The 15,684-nt window shown below is 37.5% G+C and overlaps 5 protein-coding genes across 7 annotated transcripts; 1 reads left to right on the top strand and 4 right to left on the bottom strand.

Moving 5' to 3' along the window:
- Window positions 1–1,231: 1,231 nt before the first annotated feature.
- Window positions 1,232–2,535, bottom strand: LOC111788510. Its single transcript, XM_023668845.1, is given in 6 exon segments — window positions 1,232–1,449; window positions 1,452–1,550; window positions 2,049–2,070; window positions 2,272–2,307; window positions 2,309–2,487; window positions 2,490–2,535. Coding segments are annotated over 6 exon segments (600 nt in total).
- A 2,413-nt stretch (window positions 2,536–4,948) lies between these two features.
- On the top strand, window positions 4,949–5,649 carry LOC111788866 (MAPK kinase substrate protein At1g80180-like). The gene has a single exon (XM_023669425.1). The coding sequence runs from the start codon at window positions 5,052–5,054 to the stop codon at window positions 5,394–5,396; it is 345 nt and encodes a 114-aa protein (XP_023525193.1). The 5' UTR covers window positions 4,949–5,051; the 3' UTR covers window positions 5,397–5,649.
- A 986-nt stretch (window positions 5,650–6,635) lies between these two features.
- LOC111788520 (peptide deformylase 1A, chloroplastic/mitochondrial) lies at window positions 6,636–8,896 on the bottom strand. Its single transcript, XM_023668857.1, has 4 exons — window positions 8,374–8,896; window positions 8,129–8,218; window positions 7,963–8,030; window positions 6,636–6,933 (listed from the first exon to the last, which is right to left on the bottom strand). Exons 1-4 carry the CDS (start codon window positions 8,776–8,778, stop codon window positions 6,693–6,695), a joined length of 804 nt encoding a protein of 267 aa, XP_023524625.1. The 5' UTR covers window positions 8,779–8,896; the 3' UTR covers window positions 6,636–6,692.
- A 163-nt stretch (window positions 8,897–9,059) lies between these two features.
- Window positions 9,060–11,911, bottom strand: LOC111788518 (pentatricopeptide repeat-containing protein At1g80150, mitochondrial-like). 3 transcript variants are annotated; one of them, XM_023668855.1, is made up of 2 exons: window positions 9,605–11,911; window positions 9,060–9,521 (listed from the first exon to the last, which is right to left on the bottom strand). In XM_023668855.1, exon 1 carries the CDS (start codon window positions 11,512–11,514, stop codon window positions 10,315–10,317), a length of 1,200 nt encoding a protein of 399 aa, XP_023524623.1. In that variant the 5' UTR covers window positions 11,515–11,911; the 3' UTR covers window positions 9,060–9,521; window positions 9,605–10,314. The 3 variants fall into 3 exon arrangements, with proteins under 3 accessions (XP_023524623.1, XP_023524624.1, XP_023524622.1); XM_023668856.1 differs by having other exon boundaries at window positions 9,060–9,494; XM_023668854.1 differs by having other exon boundaries at window positions 9,060–9,752; window positions 9,964–11,911.
- A 740-nt stretch (window positions 11,912–12,651) lies between these two features.
- Window positions 12,652–15,536, bottom strand: LOC111788521 (signal peptidase complex catalytic subunit SEC11A-like). The gene is made up of 8 exons (XM_023668858.1): window positions 15,263–15,536; window positions 14,460–14,572; window positions 14,131–14,202; window positions 13,970–14,005; window positions 13,776–13,821; window positions 13,548–13,635; window positions 13,279–13,336; window positions 12,652–13,003 (listed from the first exon to the last, which is right to left on the bottom strand). Exons 1-8 carry the CDS (start codon window positions 15,339–15,341, stop codon window positions 12,953–12,955), a joined length of 543 nt encoding a protein of 180 aa, XP_023524626.1. The 5' UTR covers window positions 15,342–15,536; the 3' UTR covers window positions 12,652–12,952.
- Window positions 15,537–15,684: the final 148 nt, after the last annotated feature.

Below are 15,684 nucleotides of genomic sequence, written 5' to 3'. Positions count from 1 at the left end.
TTTTTTTTTTTTTTTTTTTTTTTTTTTTTTTTACTTTACTTTTGGGGCAGATAGGTTCATTTTGATTAATTATTCTAAGCATACACTAATCATGACTGCATGTTTCAAGCAATCAACCATTATTCATGAAATTAAGAAACAAAATGATGTCTGCTTTATGAACTAGATGATGTATTTAAATCTTAATTTTAATTTTAATAATAAGGTACGTTATCTAACTAATCTATTCATTTTGAAAGGAAAAGATGAATGACAATAAGTGACAGTCCAGTAGAGGATGTGTAACAAACCAACAAGATGTTAGGAATCACATACCTCCGTAATAGTTAGTATGATGTTGCCCACTTTAAGCATAAGCTCTCGTAGCTTTACTTTTCGTTTTCTCAAAAGGCTTCATACCAATGAGAAGTATTCCTTACCTATAAACCTATAATCAACATCTTAATTAGCTAATGTGGGACTCCTCTCCCAACAATTTTCAACACAAGATGCAAGTGGATGATGACAAAATATGCAAATAACTCATGTTAGTACGAGGAAATAATCTTCACTCCTGAAAAGCGATTTTGAAATTTTTTTTAGAAAGCAGATAGGTAAGTACAACATATACAAAAATAATTCAAGTTAGTACGTGAAAATAATCTTCACTCCCAAAAGAAATGCAAGACATGTACACTAAGGTGATCGTATCACGTAAGGGATCAGTTACACAATGTAGACATGAAGAAAAATATTATTATATCATATTAAACTTTAAGATGAATCAAAACAAAGCAAAAATGATGAATTTGTTATTAGTTGCATGTCGAAAAGTTTACTTTGCTAATCTTGAAATAAAATTACAATTCTAGTAATCAAGTTTCAACAAACAAGATCATGACACTCCGAGCATAACATGTCGAGCTAAGATGTTCATCATAGGAATTCAGAGAGTGAACTGAATGACTAATCCTGTTCAATGATTCAACAAGGCCGCAAGGAGTATTTGGAGGCAAGAAGTCATGCATTAGAGAGTATGTTGCAACACAGGATGTCATATGAATAATTTAAGATTATGAGATAGATTAAATGCATATAAACTCAGAACAAAATTTAAAATTCAGAGATGACCATAATTTCGCAGTTCTAGTATTATAGTCATTGTTGCATCTTGTCTCAATCTCAGTCTATGGGAATTCCAAGTGGTTCTAGTGAGGGGCCGAGAGCATGAAGTGAACAACTATACCTTTCTCTAAGTTACTATGTCAGACCAAACTTGTAAACAATTAAAAACTACCTTGTAACCATGTAACGGTCCAAACCCATCACTAGCAGACCAAACTTGTAAACAAGGGATAGTGGACCTTGCTAATGCATTTATAGGGTTGATGCATTTCTTAAGAAGGGGAGCATCCCGAGGCAAAAGATCTCGCATATAATCAGAGACAAGGATGACAGTTGACAGCCCTCACCATAAAGAACTTGAAGTGAAATTCTTAGTGAATTCCGTTCTTCTATATCATTCCTGTTTAAAGCCTCAATAGCAGGAATTGCGGTATGTTCCATAGTTGCTTTATCGAGATCCCACATCATTTGGGCAGGAGAACGAAGCATTTCTTACAACTGTGTGGAAACCATATTCTAAAAATTTTGAGGGGAAGCCCAAAAGAGAACCTCAAAGAGGACAATATCTGCTAGCGGTGGGCTTGAATTGTGTGGTATTAGAACTAGACATCTAGCAGTGTGCCAGCGAGGACGTTGAGCCCCGAGAGGGTGGACACTTGGCAGTGTGCCAACGAAGACGCTGGGCTCCGAAGGGGGGTGGATTGTTAGATCCCACATTGATTGGAGAGAGGAACGAGTGCCAGCAAGGACGCTAGCCCCCAAAGGGGGTGGATTGTGAGATCCCATATCGATTGAAGAGAGGAACGAGTGCCAGCAAGAACGCTAGGTCCCGAAGGAGGGTGGATTGTGAGATCCCACATCGATTGTAGAGGGGAACAACATCGATTGGAGAGGAAAACGAGTGCGACGTTGGGCCCCGAAGGGGGTGGATTGTGAGATCCCACATCGATTGGGGAGGAGAACGTACTTTTAAAAACCTTGAGAGCAAGTCCGCAAGAAAAACGCAAAGAGGACAATATCTATTAACCGTGGACTTAGTGGACTTAGGCTGTTACAGCTATGTTGTAACTACGACGAGTCCTTTGTGGTAAAATCATTCCCAAATAATCTTTCAGGGACAAGATCTTCAAGATCTATGAAGTTCAAAAACAATGACGAGATGCCTACTTCATTCTGCAGTTTCTCCTTATAATATCCAGCACTTGAAAATTGCATTAGTTGCAAGAACTCCTATCCGTAGTGAACTCCCAGCTTCAAGTAGCTTCAACTTAGCTTCCTTGAGCTGTCTAGCAACACAATCAGGCATGTGAAGGAATGTAACAGGACACCCTCTTGAAACATCTTCATACCATAAATGAGATACATAACAAGGCCTAACAAAGTCTTCAAAGTCTCCACTACAGCTCCAGAGTCCAGGCTATCCTCACTCATGGAGCAGTAAACTGGGTGAGAACTTTTATCAAACACTTAGAGGTCATTACTAAAAGTTGGGTCACAGCAAAGAACAGAAGGAAGGTAACATTTAACTAATTTTCCCAATAAGTTCAGAGTAGATCAATTCACAGAACACCTTCCTAATATCCAGCAAGTAGTAGAAGGCCGTAAATGCATACACAACAATAACATACAATGAAATGTGAATCTGCGAATGAAACCGTGTCCATATAATTAGCAGCAACATGCCGAAGATTAAGAAATTTGGGCGAGAATCAAGAAGTGAAATGAGTAAGGACAAAGTGAATAGTTACAATTTAGAAGATCCAATTGGGGCGAGTTGGAACCAAATCCCCCTCCCAATGCCCTTCTATTCGGCATGGTTGATGGCGTGATCTGGTTTGGTTTTTTCCTCCTCCTTTTTCTGGTGAATAGTGCATGTAACACGCTAGATGAGGTATCATAAATTTGGCCAAAACTAAACATTCAAGGGCATAAAACCACAAATTCTTTGTCCTTTCTCTTACGTTCTCACCAAACTTCGTGTACATTTGCCCCCACCATTGTAGTACTCATCATCACCACTACCAACTTAAGTTATATATATACAAATGAAATTTGATACAATTTGCTAGTAGATGACGATTTTGACCCATACATGAAAATTCATTTTTTTTTTAAATAAAAATTAACCTAATTATGATGAAATTTGATGGTATGATGATGGGGGAGGGGACAATTATATTTATATATAATTGCAAATTGATGACGGTGGGTTGGACTGTATAATTAAATAATATTCGTCATAGCACAAGCCTACCATTTATAGATATCATCTTTTTTTGTGTTTGTACTTCTAACTTCTCTTTATCGTTTTATAATTAGAGAAATATTTCTACACCCTTATCATAAATAATCTCACGATAATGAAAAGTCCAAACAAACGCGTTTTAAAATCTTAAGTGGAAGTTCAAAGAGGTTTGCGAGGGAGGATGTTGTTACACCTCTTTGGACTTTCTTTCGGGTTTTAAACAGGCAAGAGAAGTGTTTGACGCTTATATCATTTATAACCGCCCCACAAGCTCTCCTCCATCAGATATTATCTTTTTTGGTTTTTTTTATTCTGTGCTTCCCCTAAAAATTTTAAAACATGTAGAATTTCGGACCTCTAATAATTTTGATTTTTTATATATATATTTTCCTTGTAGACCAAAAAATAGTTAATATTTTGGCATTTTTGACCCCACTTTGCTTCTTTATGTCGGGGGATGAAAATGAAAATGAAAATGAAAATGAAAATGGTGTGTTAAAAAACGGATGGAATTCTATAATATTATTGCTCTTTGACTTCCATCACTACACAATTCACAAATGAGTTGCCATCTTTGAAAACCAAACTTATTCCATCTTTATTATTTCATTAAATTGTCTTCAAATTTAAGATTATAATAAATAACTAGAGATTATTTGGATTTTAAAACCAATCTTTTATATATTAAAAATTAAGACAAAAAAAGAAAAAATTGGAGCACATGTAATGGGGGACCAAGTATAGTGGGTGTTTATGTAATAAGGCTCCCCACACCTTCAATAACCACTCCACTCTTCCAATTATTGGACATTATTATCCTTTTTAACTTTCCCCAACCTTATTTTCAAGCAATTTTTTTTTTAAAAAAATTTATTAATTAAAAGAAAACAAGGTGGCTGGCCGGCTTATGGTCAGGGGTAAGACAGTCAAAACGCATGGGTCACCACTAGTCGCGACGATGAAACCTAACAAATTAATCTAATCTCAATTATTTTAATTAACTAAACCTTATTATATACATCACATAAAGTTTAACCCAAGCTTTTTTTTTTCAATTAAATCCACCGTTATTTATTTATTTATTATAATTCTTTTAAAGCTGCAATACCAACCCCCAGACTCTTATTTTCCGCTGGTCAAAATATTTGTATTTTATTTTCTTAGTTCAAGAAATTCTTCTATTATTTAATTCGAAAAAAGGAAATTGCACCGATTGTTCTAGATATTCTAGATAAATAGGGATTTTTTTTTAAAATTAATTAATATATATTAAATTTCCTAATGAATTAAGAAAATATTTAAAAAAAATGTAAAAAGTTAAAAGTAATTATGGAAGGATAAACTGAAAATAAGGCTAAATAATAGGAAAACAAAATCGAATTGGTATTTGAATTATTTTGTAAATTAAAAAAGTTAATTGAAATTTGTAGTACCAAATCCACGGTGATTAAAATATTAATTTGTAACGGAAAATAAAAGTGGAAGATAATCGACATGGATGTTGACTAAGTCGTCATTATGTGACTTTTTCTGTCTATATTAATTAAATTATTATTTTATTTTTATTTTTCTCTCTCTCTCTTCCTATTTATGATAGAGAAACCTTGCAGGGCAAAAAGGAGAAACCAAAAATATAAACGCACACAAAACTTCTCCGTTAGTTTTCGAGAGAGAGAGAGAGAGAGAGAAGAAGGTTTTGGCTATGGAGGGTTTGCAGAGATCTGCTGTTTCTTTTCGAAGACAAGGCTCATCGGGACTGGTCTGGGACGACCGGTTTTTATCCGGCGAATTGAAGCAAACCGCCGCCGCCGCCGCGTCGGAGAATCCGGAGGCAAAATCGACTACACCGGCGGTGGCACTGGAGCCGATCAATACGACGATCGAGAGGAGCCGATCCAACGGCGGCCGTGGGTACCGAACCGGGAAAGTGTCTCCGGCGATCGAGCCGCCGTCGCCGAAGGTCTCTGCCTGTGGATTCTGCAGCGCCTTTGGGAAGCCGGCGAAGAAGAGCCGCCGGACGAAAACCGGTAAGCGTAGATCGCGATAAGCTCCGAAATTCTCCGACGAGCGTGGTCTGTGAGAGGAGTGAGTTTTGTCGGAAATAGAAATTAGCTGGAAATTAGGTATTGTGGGGTAATATAATTTAAATTTTAAAAACTTGTTCTTGTGCTTTTTTTTTTCTTTTTTTTTTTTTTTTTAAAGTGCTTTTGTTACTTATTTTAGATCTTAGAATCGTAATTGGTGTATAAATTATATAATATATGTATTATGTATAAATTATCATACCAAAATTTCTCCAATTCGCCCCCTCATCTCTTCAATTTTTACAATAATTCTCTTTTTTTTTTTTTCAAATTTATAATTTAACCATATATAAATTAGGGAGTATGTGACAAAATTTGATGGTTTTGAATGTTGGATCTTGATAGGGTAATTTTGGTGATCCCAAGGAGATATGGGGTATATATATTAATATATGTCACCTCATCTGTCACATCTAACCTTATAGCTTCATCTAATATTATTCTCTATGCCCTTTGCTAATTTAATTAATCTTTCAAATATAATTATGTTAATTTTTTATTTTGTCGGGTTGAATTTTGAGTGGTTTGGTGGCTTCAAAGTTTGATGGGTTTATTAGTTGACTTTTGACATACCTTAATTTCTAAGAATATTAATTTTAGAAGTTAGTTTAAATTGTCTCCAAAACTCTCACATTTTAACTTTAATAAAATTATTTTTTAATTTGATTCATGCTATGGACCAAGCAACACATAAAATAACCAAAATTTGAGGCATTTTTAGTGGAGATCGCTTTGGTTTTGGAAACAAATTGAATAGGGAGGATTGTGGTCTAATTTTGATATGGGGGACAAAACGAGTGGCCACCGCCTACCAAAATATTGTCTACTTATGCCCATTACATATCACCGTCAGCCTCTCACTGTCGGTTAAAGAGTGAAACGAAGCATTCTTAGAAGGGTGTGAAAATCTCTTCCTAATAGACACATTTTAAAATCGTGAAGCTAACAGTAATACGTAACGGGCCAAAACGGTTTGCTAGCAATGAGTTTGGGCTACTTCGCTCTCTTGTCCAACCGAGGTGGAATCTAGAAGATCTATATCTTTAAGCAAAAGAAGCTATTGAAAAGCTGTTACTTCCATTTCCAACAAAATGGAGAGACATAGACCAATCAGAAAGTAAACTATTCAACTCAAACACAACCAAAACTTACTTGAATGCAATCTGAAATGAAACATCAATCTCCTTCTTTCCCTCTTTTTCGTTTCATAATTTATCGATCCATCCACGAACTTGGGGCTAACATCGATCCCGGCATAGCTAGCGAACTCCGAGCCTGGGGCAACCCTCAGCAAGAGGCAAGGTCAAATTTTCGGCTGTTCTGAATGTTCGAGGCACCATCTTGTCGACATAAAGAGTTCCATCCAAATGATCACATTCGTGCTGTAAAATCCGAGCCTGCCAACCTGAAGCATCCACCTTGATACGACTTCCATATCGATCAAGACCGACTACCTCGACGTCAAGATGGCGCTCCACCACTGCTCTAAATCCATCAACACTACAAGGAAAAAGAATGAAGAAATTAATGATGGATCACAAGGAAGAACATCCACAAGCAGATGAAGAAATCCTTGAGAAAGCAACACCAGTTTCACCAATGATAGTAAAGAATACACTTCAGATTCAACCATGACCGGAAACAATCTGTTAAAAGAACGTTGAAAAGAGCAAGAAAGTTGCAGTTTTTATACACTCACATCAACCAGATAGCTGATACTTCTCACCATTTTCATTGTAGGATGAAACATGTATACAGAAACAAATGGATTCCACTCGCTTCACATATTTTCTAGGATAAAGAGAAAGAACATTAATCTTTTAAGAGATGACAATCATGATCAAGCTTTTACTTTGGAAATTGGAAATTCATTGACATCCCACTAATAAGCAACTTGAAACTTGAGAGCATACCAGGAAGAAAGAAGGCAGGAGGGAAAGCCCAAAGAGAACCATATCTACTAGCGGTGGGCTTGGGCTATTACAAATGGTATCCAAGCCAGACACCGGGTGATGTGCCAGCGAGAAGGCTAAGCCTCGAAGGGGGTGGACACGAGGCAATGTGTTAGTAAGGACGATGGGCCCTGAAGGGGGTGCATTGGAGGGGGGAGGGTCCCGAAGGGGGTAGATTGTGAGATCTCGCATTGGTTGGAGAGGAGAACGAAGCATTCCTTATAAGGATGCGAAAACCTTACCCTAGAAGATGCATTTTAGAAACCTTGAGGGAAAACACGAAAGGGAAAGCCTAGAAAGGACAATAGTAGTAGGCTTCAACTGTTACACAAAGGCTACAAGATAACCCAAGTAGCCGGAACTTCCCCCTCTTGACCACTCTCACTCAAGCCAAAACATCTAAAAGGTTCTCTCCTTTCCATCCATTCCCACCCTCTCTATTTACAAGAATTCACCCTAATACTTACCTAAAATATGACCTTAATAGCTTAATTCTACCTAATATCGTTCCTATCATAAACCTACAAAAGAGAATTTCTGAGAGAAGAGAAGAGAAAATTGAAAATATGCACCTTACCTTAGGCAGCCTTCAAAAAACAGTGCAGTCTTGTTGCTTTTACTTTTTAGCTTTGGGTTTATGATCACCTGACTCAATGGAACTAAGCATTTGTGAAGGGAAAATTGGTGCACATAAAAAACCCAGATACAGAATCAATTTGCTTCTCATGAATATATAACCATACCAGAAGATCAAAAGGTCGCCTATCTTGTGCTTTGATCTCCTCCTTGGGTGCATAACTGATGTATTCTTTAGTGTCTTCCAAAACAATTATCTACAACAAATGTAAGACAAAACACTTCATATGGGATCCAACTCCAAGGTTTTCAGTAACATTTCAGCTACCAAATCTCACATTTTCATCTCATAGAGCAAAGAGATAATCGGAAAACAGAGTAAGAATTAGAGCCAAAAGAAATTTTGACTAACCCTTAATGGAATTCCAATCTGGGTAGCTGCAAGACCCACTCCAGGAGCGTTCCTCATGGCCACAACCATATCGTCGATAATCTTCTGAATCTTATCGGACCCTATTTCCTTCGGATCAACTTCACGAGCGGGTTCGTGCAGAACTGGGTCTCCAGCGTTCACAATCTTGGGTAAACTAGTTTTGTTTTTGTCTCCGAGACCCAGAAACCAACCAGCCTTCGCAATTGGAGAAAAGGACGAACTGTACGATTTCCGGGCCGGAATGAGCTTGGGAATGTGATTCGATGAAGAAGTGGGTCCGCAAATGAGATTTCGAAACCTGGGTGTGGCTGAAGAAGGCTTCAAACACCTTTCGGCGAGAGAGAATGGTAAGAGACGAAAGGAGAATCGGTGAACTGTCTCCATTTCGCAGTGCTCCGCCAATGGCGACGGGAGTGTGGTTATGAGCTTAGAGATGGGTCTAATCGTGACGACGGATTGGGCGTCAAAACTTGCTTTTTAATCTTACAAATTCTATTTCCTAAAATGCTTTGAGAACCCCTTTTAAAATCTGTTCTCAAGTTTATTTTTATCCAACTTTCAAATGTTTCTCTCTTAAATATTTTTATTATTCCTTTTGGACGTTCTTCTAACTAAAATTTTTTATACTAACAGAGGCAAACGAGAATACAATCGAGAACCAGATATGAACACTAAGAAACCCTTATGAATACCTTTATTAATTTTGTTATTATCGGATATGAGCAGCAATGAAAGAATGAATAAACAATATTTCCCCTTATGAATACCTTTTGCATCACAAAAGATGGAAAACTCATGCTGTAATCTACATTTCCCCTTTACACAGGATAGTTACCAGACAAGAACAGAATCCATGACAAGAGAAACATAGGCGCCCAAGATTCAAAAACATGCTCTTCCAAGAACAGAGATCCCAGGTCAAAAATATAGGATCTAACAAGCCACTGTTTCTGCATGTTCTTCAGCTTCATTTATAACTTGAGATGATGTCTTTCTCTCCCTCCTTGCATTCTGTCTAATGCTGTGGTGATATGGGTCGAGACTCGAGAGATCATCTCCGACCTCTCGAGATGCATGCCAACTAAAGCTTTTGCCAAGTCCTGCAACAATGATCAGTCCATCAACGGCTGCAAGTAACATGAATTGAATCAGAGAAGAACAAGAGGCGGTATCGAGTTCCTTGCTTGAAAACTCAAATACAGCCTTTCACCTTAGGAAACCTTGTTGGACCAACAGAGCAGACAGAATGAGCCTTCCCCATAGTCCATAGACACGAGTGACAATTAATCGAACGGGAAAACACACCACCAACATGCTACCTTCCTCATGGTCCATAGACATTACGCTCTCCATGTAATCTAAAGGGACAACGACAAGATGATAGATTTGCACACAGAGACAGATTCAGAAATCTTCAATCAGACAATGGCTTTCAAGGCATAAGGCCAGCAAATTTATAACCCACATAACAGCACAGAAATAGTACACACATACATGTATGAATAAACAAACAGCCCAAGTATGTGTGCCTAATGTGCGTGAGAGGGTGAGACTTGCTCAGTAACTCACAGAGAATATGGTAAATGACGGCCGCTCCATTCAGAACCTCTTCTTCGTAATCGAGACCATATGTTTGAGTCAACCCTTTAGCTACTAGCTGTACCGACCTTTTCCTCCTTTCTCCCATAAAGCTTCCCTTCGCCTAGTCTCATATCCAATTAGTAGAGATCGATATGGGTACTCAAGATATTGTGTCTGGAGAGATAAATAGATAGGACTACTAGTTGCTCGATCAGGGTCCTAGCTTTATTGCGAGCCAAAAATCTCAACAGATCCCATAAAGAAAAAGAGAGCCTCTCAGAGAAAGCTCCTTTAGAGCTTTCTGTTACTTTTATGTAGCACCAATCTACAAATCTCTTTTCAGCTATTGACCAGCGTGGTATTCAAAGCTTCTAACTGAGAAGTAGTGAAAGGAGGTACCCTTTTGGTAGCCAATGTGAGTATCAATTGAGCCTTCCCAGGCTGCCCCATCTTCTTGAGGGCTGTAAGTACAGAGTGAAGTGTATCAATGTTTGGAAACCAATTCTTGTTCATGGCATCTTTGCACATTGTATATGACAGGTTGAAATCCCCACTTCTGCACAGATAATGAATCATAGTTTGATAAATTTTGACATTTGGTTTATATCCATTCCCATGCAAAGCAGAATAAACCCTTTTAGCCATTTCAAGAAACCCAGCTCTGCAGAAACCTTTCATTACCAGATTGTAAGTAATCTCATCTGGTACAATCCCAATGTTCTTCATCACATTCATCAATTTATTAGCCTCCCAAGCTCGTCTCCTGTCAACCAAATATTGAATTCTCACATTGAAAGAAGCAAGATTGGGCAAACAACCTCTCAAAACCATTAGATTCCACAGACCATTACTAATTTCGCATTGATTGGCCTTGTAAAAAGCTGAAATTAACGTAGTATATGTAACCACATCTGGTCTTATTCCCAACTTCTCCATCTCTAACATGAGAAGATAAGCTCTATTTAAAATACCCATATCACAAAAACCCTTCACAACAATGTTAACAGAAATAATATCCAACTCGATATTGAATTTTTCAGGAGTTTCTCTTAAAAATGCCTCAAGGGCTCCTAAATCACGAGTCTTCATCATAACCTTAAGAACAGCATTAAATGATTTCACAGTCCTATGGCAGCCATATAAGTGCATATCATAAAAGGTATCAACAGCATGCTTGATCATCTCAGCCTTTCCATATAACATTATGATTCTTATAATGAATCCTTCACGGCGTCCTTGTGGAAGTGTCTTCTGATGCTCAAGTAAATGTTCAATGTAATCAAAGCGACGAGCTCCAGCCAGCCGAGACACAGTATCTTCAAATGCAAATCGATTCTCAATCACAAGTCGATTGTGCGCATTGGCTTTGAACAGATGGAACAGCTTTTCGGGGTCCCGTTCAGCTTTTAGTTTTATGAGGGCAGGTTCTTCGAGAGGTTTCGAGTTCTGAACTCGATTCAATATAGCTGCAGAAGTCTCTATTGATGCAATGACGGTACCAGCATGGAAGAATCTGCGAAAGGGTCGCAGAGAGACCATGTTCTAGGCGTCGCCTCAAGAAGAAGAAACATACCCATCCATCAAAATCAAGATCTAAGCCATGTTCTTGAGAAAATAGCCACTGCCCATCAATAACAAACTGGAAAACCCGAGAAGCGGCTGCTAATTCAATAATGATGCAATAACCTCGAAGAACACTTAGAGAACCAATCCGTGCATAAACAGTGATGCAATAACAGATTGAACAAGCCCAAGATTAATGAAAACAAAAAGATTTGTTCAAGAAGAAGAGGAAATGGAGCGAATCAAAGAAAAGAACTGCCGTGGAAAGAATTGAGATAGGTGATGGGAGAATGGAAGAAGTGCCGTAAGGGATCCGCGAGTAGGAAATCTCTGAAATTTGTTACGGTCTCTCTCTCTCTCGTGAGGTTATGGAGTCAATTCGCGCACGTATGTCGAAGAAAATTATTTTTGTTTTGTCAATTTTAATGCAAAAACTAATTATGTTAATTTTTTTTTAAACAAATTTGAAAATTAAGACAAAAAAAACTTTTCAAATTTTGAAATCATTATTTAAACCGAAATTTCGTATAACTTTACTTTTATTTAGAGACTTTTAATTATGTATAATTTTGTGTACTAATATTAATTAAACAAGAATCTTTTCACATGTATTAAATTTTAATATATGTTACACATATAATATGCATACTTCGTCTAAAAAAAATAATAATAATAACATGGCTCAAACGAAAGATGGGTGGCATTTTGCTTAAGTCACAACCCGAGCGAGAGGATGAGAAAACCTAATGCCTCCCTCACCGAGAAAACCGAACGCCTCCCTCACCATCTTTAACCTTTTTCTTCTCCTTTTCACGCATCAACCCACTTCATCATCTTTCATTTCGACAAGGACGGTATATTGTTAGGATTTAACATTCGCGAGCAGGAAAACGTCGACATCGACCATTACCTCCACATGATTTTTGGCATTCCTTTCAACATGATTTCTAGCATCTTCACCACGAACACTATCTAGATGGTCCCTCTCCGAGCCTTCTATTATTTTCATAGACCCTATTAACCATTAAGCTAACTCATAATGGTTTCATTTGTAACAATCAATGGATCATTCTAGTTCTAGTTTCAATTCTACCAACCAAGCACCCCTTAATAAGAACCAAAATTCATGCGTTCATAGTTGCAAGACATAAGCTCATCAAATCGATAGCGAGCATAAAAGGCGAACCAAGTTTGTGATACAGATGTAGTTCTAGTTTTCCCTGAGAAATGCTCAAACATTGATATGCAGAAGTAGAGTAAACAAAAGCAAGACTAAATGAGGTTAAATGGCTAACATCAGAAAACTTAGGCGTTCAATATAGAAAGGAAAATACTTGTGGAAATCTGTCTGTATACCTAAACTTTGCCACTTCGCTACTTCACTACTTCACTACTTCGCTACTTTGCTTTGGTCTTAGTCCTTTGAAGTTATGACAAGAAGCCCCAAAGCTCCAATCAGAATATACTGCAACAACAAACACCACACAACTTATTTTCTACTGTGATTTCAAGCAAATGCAGATGCAAAGATTTTGATCCAATTACGTAAGTGTAGCTAGCCGTCCAGAAAGCGTATAATCGGAATCCACGCTCACAAAGTTCTCAAAAAGAATTATGAACTCAACCATATATGTGAGCAGGGGATTCAAACGTCTTACTTTATGGTCGGGGAATATATGCATTAATAAGTGAGGTATGCTTAAATTGGCCACAGAGTTTTCAATAAATAGATTTACGAACCTTAATTATCGGCTTCTCGGTCATAATAATAGTCACCCAACCAACATAAGGTAAAAACCTGAAGAAAACCGCACGCATTAGCCATATATGTATTTACTATTTATACACTTCAATGGCAGAAAGAAAATGAGAACCAAATGAGACATTAAACATGATAAGATAAAATGACAGCCTTAAGTTCATAGTTCATAGTTCATTGTTCATAGTTCATAGACATCGAACATTAAACGGGAATGTTAAGAAACGAGCCCTGAGTTCATAGTTCTTACCCAACTGCTCTTCCCATGATATGATGCCGCTGAAGCCAAAGCTGACCTTGAGCATATAAAAGCCTATCATCCCCATAGTTATTATCCCCTAAAAGAAAATATGAGAAAGGTGAGTACTGAGTACTTTAGGGTCGTGCATATTTGATAATAGGTCACCTCGATACTTTTACGATATAACAGGACAATGAGTTTATGTTCTCAAATGTACAATAAACCACTAGAAGCTACCTTTGGTAAGAACATCAACTTCTCCCGTATCTGGCCGCTCATGAACCTGAGAACGCAATTAGATTACGGACAAACATAACCAAAAACTAGATTACTAAGGCCCCGTTTGATAGCCTAGTTTTTGGAGGGCACTGAAAATGGTGTAACCAGTTCCAAATATATTTAGGAGACTGGTTGGTTCAAAAGTTGCTTACCTTAATGACACGATGAACGATTGGAATTTCACGACCCTACAAAGGACAACCAAGAACATAATATTAACAAAGCCACAAAAGTGTAACAATAAGAAAATAAAATATAAGCATATTTGAAAGAAAATTGCAAGTATTAAACCCCTTCAGAGTACACCGCTTACATCGACATTAAAGACAACAATCTCTCCTGCACGGATAGGATCCTTACTCATGTGTAAGAATAAGATGTCCCCCTGAAATGATATGAATGATTAAAATTAGATACTGAAATTGAACTCGAACTGATATGTTAAAATATTGGTTAATCTTTTCATTTCACCAAGTGATGCATATAAACTACAAGTTTCAAATCATAAAACACTTATAAACTCGAGAATGCCATGGATTCTTAACAGTGTTATAGAACCACCAAAAGATGATAAGTAAAAATGTATATGAAGGTTGTTCCATAAGCAAACTTGAAAATCCATCACAGGAAAAATCATCTTACCCTCTTAAACCCTGGTTCCATGCTCCCAGAGAGAACAACAACAACGGGCGACTCACTTCCAGTAATGCACATCAATGCCTTCCATATTATGAGTGCAGATGTTACAATCATGCCTGAAAAAAAATTTCAAAACCACTCGTTTTCAACCATCACTACGTCATAACATCTATGATAGATGTTAACAAGAACATCTTTGATTTGAAAAGTCAGTGAATCTCAAGCAAGCCTGGTCAGTAATCCCATTTATTCCAATAATATCTTCATGGGATAAGCTTGGAATCGGTAAAAAAAGGAAGTGGTAACATCGTGTTTGTAATTGAAGAGATCAATATCAAGAAATCAACTTCCAGAGCCTAACATAAACCAAAAGTCAGTGAACTTAAAGTAACTATCTAATCTCCCAAAACCTAAGGACTCCTTAAACAAGATCTTTAATGATATGATCGAAAATGAATCGATCACGTTATAATGGAAATGACAACGATTTCCCCCTTTTCTACTCGCTAATGAGGAAAACAGAATTCGAAAACCAAATTGAACTGAACCACAAAACTCTGTTCATTGATATCCCAAATTAGGGTGCAAACTAAAACCCTTGTCGATCCCATTGTAAATTATGCATAAAAATTGCAGTGAAACCAGCTGGGTTTGAAGTTCTTATTATCTAAAGATCCACGGCGCCAAAAAGGAACCGAGATTTCAACATTCAATCACGACCCATAATATCGTTTCTCCCTAGAAGAACCGAGATCCGTAGAACAGCTGCAAAAGGCTTGAATATGAAAGAGATAGAGAGAACGAACCGAGACTGACGGCCTGGGAGAGAACCTGACGAATCTGAAGGGATTTGATGGAATCCATGGTTTCTCCGATCCACCCCATTGCCCTTTTTCTCTGTTCGCGCGAAACTTCCTCCCTGGTTATGCTTTATCTTCAAAATCTCTCCGCCGATCCTCGAGAAGGCAATCCCGTATGAAGGAGACTCGTTTTCCTGCGGCGTTTAATTCTTGAATTTATATGAAATTAATATATATGAGAAATAAAAAAGAAATGAAATTGGAAATCCTCGTTGGAATTAGAAGTGAATTATTATTATTATTGCGAAATAAAAGATAAAACCACGCATTTGATTATAAATGGCGGAAGAACCGCCGGTTGCCACATTGGCGGCGCGTTGTGAGAGAAAAATGTAAGAGCCAACACAGTGAGTTGACTCGGCTCTAAA

This window comes from Cucurbita pepo, chromosome LG02, assembly GCF_002806865.2.
Source record: "Cucurbita pepo subsp. pepo cultivar mu-cu-16 chromosome LG02, ASM280686v2, whole genome shotgun sequence".
Taxonomy (NCBI): Eukaryota; Viridiplantae; Streptophyta; class Magnoliopsida; order Cucurbitales; family Cucurbitaceae; genus Cucurbita; species Cucurbita pepo.
Note: the sequence above shows the minus strand (reverse complement) of the source record. Positions and strands in the feature narration are given on the sequence as shown.

What these genes read in the sequence shown, in the direction of transcription:
- LOC111788521 (XM_023668858.1), bottom strand. Translation starts at nt 15,341, where the DNA reads ATGGGGTGGATCGGAGAAACCATGGATTCCATCAAATCCCTTCAGATT. An exon ending in CTCCCAGGCCGTCAGTCTCG is followed by an intron (nt 14,573 to 15,262) that starts GTTCGTTCTCTC and finishes ATTTTTTTTCAG; the next exon opens with GCATGATTGTAACATCTGCA. An exon ending in AGTTGATGTTCTTACCAAAG is followed by an intron (nt 13,636 to 13,775) that starts GTAGCTTCTAGT and finishes ATTTTCTTTTAG; the next exon opens with GGGATAATAACTATGGGGAT.
- LOC111788520 (XM_023668857.1), bottom strand. Translation starts at nt 8,778, where the DNA reads ATGGAGACAGTTCACCGATTCTCCTTTCGTCTCTTACCATTCTCTCTC. An exon ending in AGATTGGAATTCCATTAAGG is followed by an intron (nt 8,219 to 8,373) that starts GTTAGTCAAAAT and finishes CATTTGTTGTAG; the next exon opens with ATAATTGTTTTGGAAGACAC. An exon ending in TTTTTTGAAGGCTGCCTAAG is followed by an intron (nt 6,934 to 7,962) that starts GTAAGGTGCATA and finishes TTTTCCTTGTAG; the next exon opens with TGTTGATGGATTTAGAGCAG.
- LOC111788518 (XM_023668855.1), bottom strand. Translation starts at nt 11,514, where the DNA reads ATGGTCTCTCTGCGACCCTTTCGCAGATTCTTCCATGCTGGTACCGTC.
- LOC111788866 (XM_023669425.1), top strand. Translation starts at nt 5,052, where the DNA reads ATGGAGGGTTTGCAGAGATCTGCTGTTTCTTTTCGAAGACAAGGCTCA.